We start from the raw sequence: 13,436 nt of genomic DNA, 5'->3' as shown, positions 1-13,436 counted from the left end.
TTGAAATGAAGTTCTTTTAAAATATTTTGATGGCAAAGTAAAGTAATATGTATTTAAAATTTGGATTCAGTTTATAAATATTAAGTCCAACCCTCTCACCTTGCGTTTTTCTCGGTTTTATCCTAAGGGAAACCAGGGTCCGCTTTGGTAACGTAATCCCAAGAATGGACACAGGCATTAGAATTCCAACCTTGATGGGAAGGCCTTATAGTGATTAGTTGAGATATACTTTTGGCTCTGTGAGCTGTAGACCTCGTGAACGTGAACCACCACGACTCCGCCATTTTGGAAGATTCCATAAAGAAACTTTTCACGAGAATCTAATACGATACTCGCCCGGCTAATAATATACGTACATATAAGATATCGTTCATGTGCATCATCATTAATTCAACGTACTAAAAGCATTTTCACCACACCACATAGTAATAAAGGCTTGATTATTCAAAACTGGTGAGAAAGTTACATTTTATCCACATGTGGGGCTAAGTAATCTGATGCAAATTTTGAGTTGTTTCCTTATGTTGTCTGGTAGAATTGACTTTTAAATGATGATTTTTGAATGATGACGTTCATTTTGGATTTAATTTGGTTTGATTTTGATATTTTACAGTTATTATTTTCCTCGCGTTGGTGTGGTGAAAATGTTTGTTTCACTCGGTGGCAAAATTTGCTTAACCCTCGTGCCGTGAAACCCTCGCAATGTTCAAGATTCCACTTTTCGAATCACTCGCTTGCTCGGGTATCAATATTAGCACGAGCGGTTAAACAACAACTTCGCCCCCTTGTAAAACAAATAACTATTACTAATCACAAACTAAGGTAAACGCATTGCAGTATATAGTTTAGATATCACCTGTCATTGTCGTTTTCCTCTTGTACGGTGTCCATGTCGGTGACGGTGACGCTGGGACGCTCTCCGGGCTCGGCTAGGGGTCCTCGTCTGCCTGGACTCATCTGAACACACACCAACATTACTTACTGAAGTACTTTACACAGGTACGGTCAGCAGTAAAAATACCTAGCTAATGAACTACATACTATTTAATTCTCTTAACATAAGTTTAAGTTGTATTTTCTGAATTGTTAATTCCTTGCACGCTTTGCAAGGTTTTTTGCTGACTGTATAACACACTATGAACGCTCCACGCGTCGTCGCGTCGGGTGTTCATAGTGTGATTCTGGTCATATAAAATAATAGAATTGGATTCGACTCATCACGCCTCGCGCCTCGTTAAGAGGATAGGCTACGGCCGCCCCGAAACCGCCTTTTCATACAAACGTAGCCCTCATTTTCCTCTCGCCTTTAGTTATTATAAAGCTTTTTTCGCTCCTAATTTAGCTGTTTTACGCTCCTCACTTTTACACGAATAAGAAAATCGAAAAAAGTCAAACTATGGTTAATATACATCAAAATATTTTCCTTAATGTCAATATCCGGAGAGGAAATGGGGACTACGTTTGTATATGCCTATACTCTTAATAATGTGCTTGAGCCTTTATTCTGATATCAGTCGAGATGACGTTTTATTCAAAATGAAATGTCAATTGCTAACAATTTTGACAAATCTCGCATGTTACTTGTTATCGAACGATAGTTGGAGCCGATTCTAGTTTCATGAGCATGTCGAGCCATGGTCAGTGTAGGGTTCCGTAGTAACCATTATGTCAGAATAAACTAAACGTGGGCTATTAGTAAGTATCATGTACATTACAAGCATAAGGGAGTACCTACGCAGCGCTATGTACGTCTTTTTACTACGAAGACTTTTTGCAATAACTCAAAAACGGCTGGACCGCTTTGCATTACCCATACTAGAAACAGACGGCCTGATTCGAACTTTAAACGCAAAGGGTTGCAAAGCGTCCGTCACTTTCAATAAGTGACCAGTCATTTATGACATTTTCGGTCATCTTGGACATTTCAATTTTATAGGTTTTGAGTTTTTTTAATACCACGACGGTGCATGCGGTAAGCAGTCACCGAAGCCTATGGACGCCTGCAACTCCAGAGGTATATTACATACGAGTTGCCGACCCTGTAAAAATGTACACTCCATTTTTGAATAATCTCATACAGTAGATCCTCGGGAAAACCTCGGTAGGTAGCTTATTCCACAGCCGGAGCGTCCGCGGGAGGAAGTTCCTCTTTAACCGCCCAGTGCGCGACCATTTAGGTTCTAGTTGTTCCTGTCCAAAGGTGACAGCAATACTCCATATGGGGTCTGACTTGCGATTTATAAAGCAGCTTTGCCCTTGAGTAAAGTATCGCTTTGATTTAGTAAGAATTAGGTTTATTTAATAGTTATATTAAAGGGTATGCGTTGTTAATTAAAAAAATCATAATAAGTGACACCCTAGTACTAATTAAAAAGCAACTAGCTGATCGAAGCCAGGTCCGATACTTGCTTATTACTCCCAAGCTAAATAAAAGTTCACAACTTGGCTATTGTGCCTTTTGCTGGCGACGCTATTGTGACCAGTTTTTCTGAGATTTTTTGAGACTTCACTCAAAAAAGAACATCTAGATGACTCGATATTTAAAAGTAATCGAGATTCCAGTCAAAGAGTTATGTTTGCTATAGTTTTCATTGACAGTAAGTACTATATGTATTAAGCTTTTGTTTTACAATATTTTTCGTCTTTTTTGGACCCATTATTGTATAAAAATTAGAGTGGGGAGGGGGCAGATGTTTTTTTCTTTCGGAGCGATTATAACCGAAAATATTCACTTTATTAAAAAACGGTTCTTGAAGACCCGTATTTGTTTTAAAAGATCTATCTAACGATACACCACACCATTGGGTTAAAGCGAAAAAAAAAACATTTTATATGCGAGGTACCCTAAAATAGTTGCTTTACAAGGAGGCAAATTTGTTGTTTGAACGCTCGTGCTAACAATGATACCCGAGCAAGCGAAAGATTCCAAAATTCAGCCACGAGCATAGCGAGCGGTTTGAAAAATGGAATCTTGAGCGTTGCGGGGGTTTCAAGGCACGAGGGTTAAACAAACATTGCCTCCGAGTGAAACACAAAAATTTTACTTTAAACTATGAAATTCCAAAAAAATCAACCCAATTAAATATAAATGAAATTAATAAAAATGTATCATTCAAAATCATAATTTAAAAGTCAATTTACCAGCTAACATAAGGAAACAACTAAAATTTGCCTCGGATTACTTTACCCCACGTGTGGATAAAATGCAACTTTCTCATTAGTTTTTGAACAATCAAGAGGGCCTTTACCAGTTTTTATTTTACCGTTCAGTCACCATACATGATTTATGTATCCATGCCAAATTGCAGCTTTCTTGCACTACGGACAGACAGGCGGATATAGCGAAACTTGGGTTCCTGGTTGACTACGGAACCCTGAAAAGGATTACGGTAGCGTGGCATACGTAAAAAGTTTTCATTTACCGCCATTTGTAGTTCAGTTTCTCTTTTCATAAGTTTATTACCGACATAAAATGTTATATTACATACCTATTCATATAATCCAAGTATGAAAGTTTAATATTTTAATCTTAATAGACGTTACATATGAATAGGTACCTAACATTTTACACATCTTCAAATCAATGGAGTTGAACGCAACACGTAATCAATTTTTAAATGTACATAATTACTAACCTGTGAATTAAAAACCGGGTAGATTTTTTCCTGGAACATTTTCTCATTGCCCTAATCTTCAACAAGATACTGTATCGCTGAGCGTAATTGAATTGACACGGCACATCCAAATTGCCTCCAGCTAAGGTTTTTATTTTATTTTCCTATTATGTTTTCCTTTTAACTTTAACGTGTACACCGGAAAACGTTTTCATTGGCTAGGCTAGGCTATTACGAGAAAAATCAGTTTGATGAGCTCTACAGGCTAACGTAGCTGCGGGCTCTAGAGCGACACTGAGACACTTAATCCATTTTGTTTACCGAGATATCGTATCAAGCACGCTGACTGAACATAAGTAGGCACGTCATTAATCCTCTATTTTATACTTGCATCACGACTTAAGATGCTTTAACTTGTCAATATGATAAGGATGATGATGCTTAAGGGACGATAACACAATGGAAACGTCAGGAAAGTAGTATTTCCTTCGTATAACCTATAAATAAACAAATGCATAAAATATTACAAAGACGGTACCTACGGTAAGTTATCGCGGTATCTAATAAGTTCAATATTATAAAATAAGTCACTCACAGGCTCATGACTTCGGTGGAGGACAGTTCGCGGCTGGCCAAGGTATGAGACGTGGCGCGGAATGGTCATACCGACGAGTCACGTGGCTCAGCAGGTTTCCGTAAGTACTTTTATATGAAACAAAATTTCAAGACAGTAGCCGCGGAGGTTCTGTCCTGCTCCAATTATAGAACATAACTGTTTGTCTTTGACTTCAGCGCCATGAGCAATTCATTGTCTATGGCTAATGGATGGCTAATGGGACAAAATATCGAAAAAATATGGAAATTATTATTCGTCCTCGCGAATACGAGTACAGTGGTTGAATACAAATACACAAAGTGTTAAGTCAGTTGCCTCATTATTTGTTATTACTATTTACGTAAAATATTTAAATATTGTAAATTATTTTTAGGATCTCGTGTTATGTATTTAAAAATTGATTCGTTTTATTTTATGTTTGCCCTTTTTATTTTACAATGCCTGTTTTAAAATATTATTACAAAGTATTTAAAAACAATCAAAAATCTTACACATACTATATCCCGCTAAAATACAGGATGTTTGCTACATCTTCTCATGGAAAAATAAATCATCATCAAAAGTCATATATTTATTTGTAAACATAAATTTCACAGATCACGCAATTGTATAGAGAAGGTATCACGATATTCAGCCATGAAGCATTCAAATAGTAATGCCCAGATGGTACATACATGTATATTATTTACAATTAATCTATAAAAATAAAATATAATTTAATAATTTACATTCCAGTCGAGTAATATGCTTTTCTCATCATCATCATCTTCCTCGCGTTGTCCCGGCATTTTGACACAGCTCATGCGAGCCTGGGTCCGCTTGACATGTATTCCCAAGAATTGGCGTAGGCACTAGTTTTTACGAAAGCGACTGCCACTTTCCTTCCAACCCAGAGGGTAAACTAAGCCTTATTGGGATTAGTCCGGTTTCCACACGATATGTTTAGTAATAAAATGCTTTTGTAACAAAAAAATTAAACACACTCTTTGTGAATAATCCAATGTCACCTAATTTATTATATTGTCTGGCAATTTGTTATACATTTTAGAAGCCATGCCGGAAATACTTCGGCTAAATATTAAGCCCTATCTCAAAGTTGAGGCAACTAGGCTTGGCAGGCGGTTAGTATTGCTGGTTCAATGACAGTTTTAGCCAGGTTATAATTATTATAAAGCATAGGAGAATTTAAACAGTTTTTTACTTTTTTTTTTCAAACAAGCATACGGCCCCCCTGATGGTAAGCAGTCTTCGAAGCCTATGTACGCCTGCAACTCCAGAGGAGTTACATGCGTGTTGCCGACCCTAACACCCCTCCCGCCCCTCGTTGAGCTCTGGCAACCTTACTCACCGGAAGGAACACAACACTATGAGTAGGGTCTAGTGTTATTTGGCTGCGGTTTTCTGTATGGTGGAGGTACTTCCCCTGTTGGGTTCTGCTCTAGATCTGGAATGACATCCGCTGTGCTGTGCCCTACTACACAAAGCGAGATGACATTCACAATGCCCATACCTCTCTTGTGGACGTGGTTTAAGGACGTACCCGGGTACATATAATGTCAATCTGATCTTTCCGAGTCAATTCACTATTTATGTTTTTGCCTACGTTTTATTTTACCTTTACGCAAGTAACAATTTGTAATTTACCTACGTACAGTTTTGAAGCGTTGTTTAATCCGCTACTTTTGATGATGACTGTACAACATGCATAGAGGTGAAAAGTAAAGTGGACAAAGCAAATGACTTAACCTAATTGCCATTTTAATTTGGCAATCGATATACCAAACACCCTGTACAACTTAATAATTGTTTTTTCCCTTTATAGGTTTCTGTGAATTTTAGTTATTTATCTAAAACAAAACAATATTCACTCCAATACGCGAAAAATCGAGTATAAAAAAGAACATCTAAGATACATGAGGTTAAATAAAATGTTAAATACTGTCTGAAAGAAAGAGTAAGATCGTCGTTTGTTTGTCTCAAGTCTGCCGCCGGGCGGTCCGCTCTAAGGTTGTTAGGTTGTTGAATAAGTTTCTGAATTAAGAGAACTGAAAGTTTTCTCATCTCGAGATTACAGCAAAGTGTTTACCGTTTGGTTGTAAGATGCGGCCCGCGCGGCCGCGATGTCGACACTAGGGCTCCTTTATCGACTCGACTTTACTTCGGTACTTTATGCTTCGCTATTCACACATTAGTTTTTATGCATATAAATTTTATATTGATACGAATATCTTTTTTCAATAGCCGTTGTTTACACCTCTCAGTGATATAATCTATAACGCTACAAGTAACTGGCTGGTTGTGCAAGGTGATAATTTGAAATATGTGCAATTGATTCATGACCATACATTTTTGTTTATTTTTATTGTATTATTTTTGAAAAAAAAAGGTAGGTACTCACTTAATTTTGCTAGATAATAAATACGTTTTATTATCTAGCAAAATAAAGTAAGTACCTACATTCTTTTTTTCAAAAATAATACAATAAGAATAAACTGTATTCAATAGAGGGAGGTAATTAAAAATTCAGTATACTTATTTGGTACCTCGGTAATTATACAATGAAAATCTTGTTTAATGGTTTGAATATTTATCATGCCATTCTAAATTAGTTTCATACACTGTTAGCAAATAATGTAGATTTCGTAGACATAATTTTTGATCAGTTGATCGCAGCTTTATACCGATTAGGATAACAGTAAGATGGCATGATATATATCTTTGAGTGCCGAACGTCTCTTTATGTTTGTCGTTGAGCTCAGGTCGACAACGTGGCGCATCCCTAGTGTGCGAGGTTCCCGGTATTTTCATAAAATATTTGCGTGAGTGTATCGCACCTGATGCCCTGCAGTGCTGTTGCATTTCAAACTCCTTGATTTACGTAAACAAAAGACTGTCATGAAATATTTAGAAAGGTTCTTCAAGATACAAAATTTATTTTGAAATTAATTTGTCGTCTTAAATATTGCAGGCTAGGAACATTTGGCTAGATTTGAATTCATAAATAAACAGTAGGTTAATAACAAAACTTCCGCTAGACACAGACATACTAAATATGTTAAAACGGGTTTTCGTCTTAAAATACGTGAGTGACCCGTTTTAACATGTTTAAACAGTTTTTTTTGCATTATTTAATGTCGATAAGTGAAAATAAGAATAGGAACCCTAAATTATGCACATATTGGGGGTCGGGATAAAAAAAGGCGCAAACGAGATTCTATTAATGATCAGCATCCTTTCATAAATAAATAAATAAATATTATAGGACATTATTACATAAATTGACTAAGTCCCACAGTAAGCTCAATAAGGCTTGTGTTGAGGGTACTTAGACAACGATATATATATATATATATATATATAAATATTTATAAATACTTAAATACATAGAAAACACCCATGACTCAGGAATGCTCATCACACGAATAAATGCCCTTACCAGGATTTGAACCCGGGACCATCAGCTTCCTAGACAGGGTCTCTGTCTCTACCCACTAGGCCAAACCGGTCGTCAAAATTTCATATTATATATCATACCAAATGCCGCAGATATCTATTAAACTAAAGTTACAATAGTAAATTTTACTGAAACCGACAGGCTATTTAATAATGTTAAACATTGAATAAAAACTAACACTTCATCTTATTCGTCTGCAAAAGTAAAACATACACATGTACCTATGTGTAAGTATAATTTAAAAATTTGCCGCTGAAACCCGCCTAAACCTAGTTTGAGGAAGACTTGGGAAGCTTGACACTGAAAGTGTTAAATAAAACAGACAATGCCGAGGCAATAATCAGAAACACACGTTCTGTCCTATACATCCATTGACATACCCACGCACACAATTAAACGGCAGGTGAAGTAGTTCAGATTTATAAGACTTGGTTAGCACTTGGCCTGTCGTGATCCAAGGCAATTTGCGACTGTTCACCAGAGTAAACCATCCGCGTGTTTTATATATTAATGTAATAGCCATTCAAATAAACATGTTGCTGTATTTACTCAATGGTCAGGATAGGTATGTAAGGGTACATCGCGACAGCGACATCTTCTGAGTGACATCACGTGTTTTATTGTTTAATGTTAGTATGTCTCACGACTGTTTAAATTCGATCTTCTGATTGTCTACAATTTTGGTTACCAATAGTAATTTAATACATTAAGTTTATAAGATTAGGTAGGTACCTACCTATTTAACTAAATAGATCAAAGGTCTGGTTACCTAGTTCTGCATTCTATAAGTAATAGACAGTGTACAAATTTTAATAAGGTATCCAATATAGACTTGGTATATGTAAAAAAATGTTTGATATGTAGGTACAGTCAGCATCAATAGTAGCGGATGAAACAACGCGCCAAAAGTATCTGACATCTTAGATAACTTTTCCAAATATAAATAAATTTCTAAAATTCACGTTCCAAAGTATATCTTTTACAGTCTCGGTTGTTCTATATTAAAGATATCACTTTTTAGGGTTCCGTAGCCAAATGGCAAAAACGGAACCCTTATGGATTCGTCATGTCCGTCTGTCTGTCCGTTTATGTCACAGCCACTTTTATCCGAAACCATAAGAACTATAATGTTCAAACTTGGTAAGTAGATGTATTCTATGAACCGCATTAAGATTTTCACACAAAAATAGGAAAAAAACAATAAATTTTGGGGGCTCCCCATACTTAGAACTGAAACTCAAAAATAAATTTTTTTATCAAACCCATACGTGTGGGGTATATTGGATAGGTCGTCAAAAATGATCTTGAGGTTTCTAATATCATTTTTTTCTAAACTGAATAGTTTGCGCGAGAGACACTTCCAAAGTGGTAAAATGTGTGTCCCCCCTCCACCCCTGTAACTTCTAAAATAACAGAATGATAAAACTAAATATTTGATATACATTACCATGCAAACTTCCACCGAAAATTGGTTTGAACGAGATCTAGTAAGTAGTTTTTTTAATACGTCATTAATGGTACGGAACCCTTCATGGGCGAGTCTTACTCGTTTATTGTTAAGCTGTTATAGAATGGTAGATACTTATGAAGCGTTATTTGATCCGCTACTTTTGATGATGACCTGCATACAATTATTCACCTATGAATTGGCATAATATTTTGGTCTTTTCCGCGTAAAAATTATGGAATACATACTTACAATTCAAGATATAAGACTTGTTATTTTTTTTTAGACAAATCTTTTATATTAACGAGTTTTTGCGATTTGGCAACTCAATCTGGGGGCACGGCAGTGTCCCCGCCAAGTCAAGCAAAAAAGCGGCACGGCCTTTTCACCAGGTCTTTTCTGGAAGCAGTTCGAGCCATTTTTGACCCCCCTATAACTTCGTTATGGATAAAACTAGAAGCCTGAATTTTCAATAACTTAGCAGGCATTATACAGTATTTTTAAAATTTCATTAAATTTGAACCGTATGTTACCGTTTGTGATGTCAAATCAAAAAACTAAGTCAAAGTTTTTTTCTAATTATGCAATTCAGGAGACATTTTTACCTTTATTATCACAATATCAAACTAATTTTACAAATTCTTAAATTCCTCGCACAACGTATCAGTATTGCGATACAACGAGGAAATGCCGCCAGCATCCTTGGTACAATGCCTCAAGGGCCTATTTTAGATATAAGCTAGTTATAGTATTCATCTGTATATATCCATTATGTATATTGTTATTGTCAATAAATAGAATTACACCATATTTTACAAATGAAAATGACGATTAATTATATTAAAAACAAAGAAATGCCGTTTCTTTTTCTAACAAAATATTGTAGGAATTGTACCGTATCGGACGACGCATAATGGAGGGTTCTGTACCTTCATAAAATACAAAAAGCTATGCAAGCAAAAGGGCGTATCTTCATGGCACTTACGGCGTTTTAATAAGAAGATATGTTATTTTTTCAAAAAACTCATTAATGGTTCATTTCATCACGTTCAAAACAATTTTTGTGGAAAGTATTTATTGAGTGGTATTTTTTTTCTATATGTTTTGCACCCTCGTATCTAAAGCTAGAGGAGACTTTATTTTGGGCTATCGGAGCGATTATTCACTGAATCAAAAAATATTCTTCGCAATTTTAATATTATTTTGAAAGACCTATCGAATGATTTACCATCCCCTTTAGGAGGAAAACAATATTAACTAAATGTGTTTTTCTTGGTGATACACTCGTATTATTGAGCAATAAACACCTAAATATCTAAAGAACTAATAATATTATTATGTACTTAAACATAAATACATACAAGGATTCACATTTCTGCTAATGTATATGTTTGGTATATATTTGGTACCTACAATAAGGATATAAATTATTAGTATGAAAAAAGCCCGACTGCTTAAAAAAATTAAAAACAAGTAGTGTATAGGTATTGTGATACTTATTTTTCCCTTTGTAGTTAATTTTTTAGCAGTCGGGTTTTTTGTAATGTAATTTTAGGTAATAATAATTCTATAGGTAATAATAATTTTATTTCAGACTGTTTACTGTTGGTTAAATTGGTTGTATGCAACAAACGTGAGCTATATCTGAGCGAACGTAATAATAGTTATGCTGTTGTTCTAAGCTTTAGTGTAAGTATGATTTTACCCATGGCAATGTTATAAACACTAAGTTGTTAAAAAGTTTATAATGAGCGCCTATAGCTCACTAAACTGTATTAATTTATTGTTATTACTGTCTAGGATGGAAATGTACACTAGATTAAGTAATTACATTGTACTAAATTATGTTAAATAAAGAAATCTAAAAAAAAAAAACTGTTGGTTAAATATATTTTTGAAATAGTCTTTTCACTAGCTCATTTTATGCCCGTATTGCTATGGTTCTTACCATAGCAAATCTACACCCATTTTCAAAATTTATATTTCAACGACACCTTATATGTCAAAAACAGTCGTTTGGGCTGTAGGGCGTGCCAAATAAATGGACACACATACAAATATTTACATACATACGCTCGAAAAACATTACCTTCCTTCTGATGCAATCGGATAATAAAACACAAATTTTCGTAATATTTACCTTTCCCACAAGTCCTATTGTCACTTGCACCGAATATTTAAAAAATGAGTCGATAACATGAATCTAAGTACTACAAAATATGTTAGGCATGTCCGTCACTATGGTACATAATGATTTTGGAGATCGTAGCAGCCGACATTGGCTTGCTAATTGCAAATAAACTTATATTGCACGATTTTCGCGCGATCACGCCCGCCGGGCGGGACTGCCAGGACACTATTGGCAAACATCTCACTTCAATATTTGAAATTTTATTTAGAATCATGTTTTATTTGACTTTGGTCTATGTTACTTATATCATGATCATCCTCCTACTCGTAGCATTGTTCTGTCATTTTGCCACAGCTCGGCATCCCTAGGATTGGCTCCGGCCCTAGATTTTACGAAAGCAACTGCCATCTGACCTTCCAACGCAGAGGGGAAACTAGGCCTAGGGATTCGTCCGGTTTTCTCACGATTTTTTTCTTCACCGAATGGTAATGGTAAACATGTATCTGATGATATTTCGTACATAAGTTTCTCATAACTCATTGGTACGAGCCGGGGTTCGAAGGTCGAACCCGGGTTTCTTCGGGTCGAAAGGCGCACGCCTTAACGCTAGCCCACCAACAAGTTAAACGTCTATTCTACTTACTTACATGTGAAATTATAAGTAAGCGTAGTGCAGTATGTCAGTCTGCGTGCCTGTAACGTGTTTTTATGTGATAGTTACACAAGATTGTTCAAATATTATTATTAAGGGAACAGCGACTAAATGCAAGTTTTACAGATATTATTAGGTAGAATACATTGCCCAATTAGAATGTATTTTTATGCTATTAGCTCATTTATTGACTCGAAGAAAAAAAATTGTCGATGTCTGGACTTTAGCCACTTAACGTTTACTGCCACAACTCCTTCACTGACTACTTTTACTTTGGTCACTTTATTATATTTGTCTATGTTACTTTTCTAAAATTTGGTTTATGGGTAAAAACTAGCCAAGTCAAATCTTTTATAATTTCAGGATTTTCTACACAGCCCAGAACTTGGCACCCATATAGATCTTAATTCTTTTGTGGGTGAGTCAATAACGACACATTTTTTTAATATTGAACTTGGCTCTCATTTCACGTTTATGTTTTTGTTGGGATTCCACTTACGTCAGCCGTTTTAATTTTCTGACCTAAATTGAAGGTATTCACTTTTCAATATCAAGTCAATCTTGATTAGAGCAAAAACAAAGAAATTCAAGATGTCGGGCGTTTTTACTAAATTTGACCTCACACTTATAATGAAGGGCCGTTCTGATCCTCAGATATCGATTTTCATCGTGAACAGAGCAAAAATGCAGAAATAGAAGATGGTGGGTTTTTTTTAATCATTTTTGACGTAAGATTAATTATAAAGGTCCTCTTGGATCCTTACATATCGATTTTCATCTTGATCAGAGGAAAAATGCAGAAATCCAAGATGGCGGGTGTGTTTTTTTCATGTTTGACCTAAAATTCGTTATAAAGGTCCTCTCGAATCCTCAGAAATAGATTTTCATCTTGATTGGATGAGAAATTCTGAAATTGTAACCTGCGGCATTTTTTAAAATTTTGATTTCAAATTCATAATAAAAGGCCTCTCGGGTCCTCAGATATCGGTTTTCATCTTGATCAGAGCAAAATTTAAAAATCCTAAATGCCAGCTGTTTGTTTTCAAGTATGACCTATCAAATTTACATTAATTTCTATCTGGCATATTTCTGTGCCACCTAACTAAACATCGCAGGTGCCTTTTAAGGTGAACTATACAATATATGTATTCATTGGTTCGGAAGCTTACTTACCTTTAAGCATATGCGATAAACGAACAAATAATAAACTTATTAATACATTTTTAAATAAATTATTAATTATCATACAAAAATATTGCATTTAAAACATGTTCTATATTGCATGAAAACGTCTACTTAGAGTAGGTTTCCATTGTCATGTATTTTCAAGTGACAAGCGTGTTTTAATAGTGCGCGATAGCCGCCACAGTCTCCTGGCCGTCGTGGCAGGGAGATGGGATAGTGCATTAATTAGGCACTGGACCTCCCAACATCTTAGTTTAGGTACCAACATAGTAATTTAAGTATACGAGTATTTGTAACTAACAAAATATGGATTGTGTCGTCCGAAATAAATGTTTTT

At 35.4% G+C, this 13,436-nt stretch overlaps 1 protein-coding gene across 4 annotated transcripts in view; it reads right to left on the bottom strand.

The window, feature by feature from the left end:
* Positions 1-11,883, bottom strand: part of LOC133516987 (proton channel OtopLc-like) — a 42,286-nt gene extending 30,403 nt beyond the window's left edge. The window contains exons 1-2 of one of the 4 annotated variants that reach the window (XM_061850088.1): positions 11,272-11,883; positions 857-957 (exon numbers count right to left, since the gene is read on the bottom strand). In XM_061850088.1, coding sequence (XP_061706072.1) covers positions 857-957 — 101 coding nt within the window. In that variant the 5' untranslated portion in view covers positions 11,272-11,883. Of the gene's footprint in view, positions 1-856; positions 958-3,635; positions 4,167-4,209; positions 4,455-8,064; positions 8,494-11,271 lie in introns of those variants that run through there. The other 3 variants (XM_061850089.1, XM_061850086.1, XM_061850087.1) reach the window with 3 other exon arrangements.
* Between the last annotated feature and the right edge of the window lie 1,553 nt (positions 11,884-13,436).

The sequence above is a fragment of the Cydia pomonella genome, chromosome 4, assembly GCF_033807575.1.
Source record: "Cydia pomonella isolate Wapato2018A chromosome 4, ilCydPomo1, whole genome shotgun sequence".
NCBI classification, from domain to species: Eukaryota; Metazoa; Arthropoda; class Insecta; order Lepidoptera; family Tortricidae; genus Cydia; species Cydia pomonella.
The sequence above is the reverse complement of the archived record's forward strand: the minus strand, read 5'-3'. Positions and strand labels throughout refer to the sequence as shown.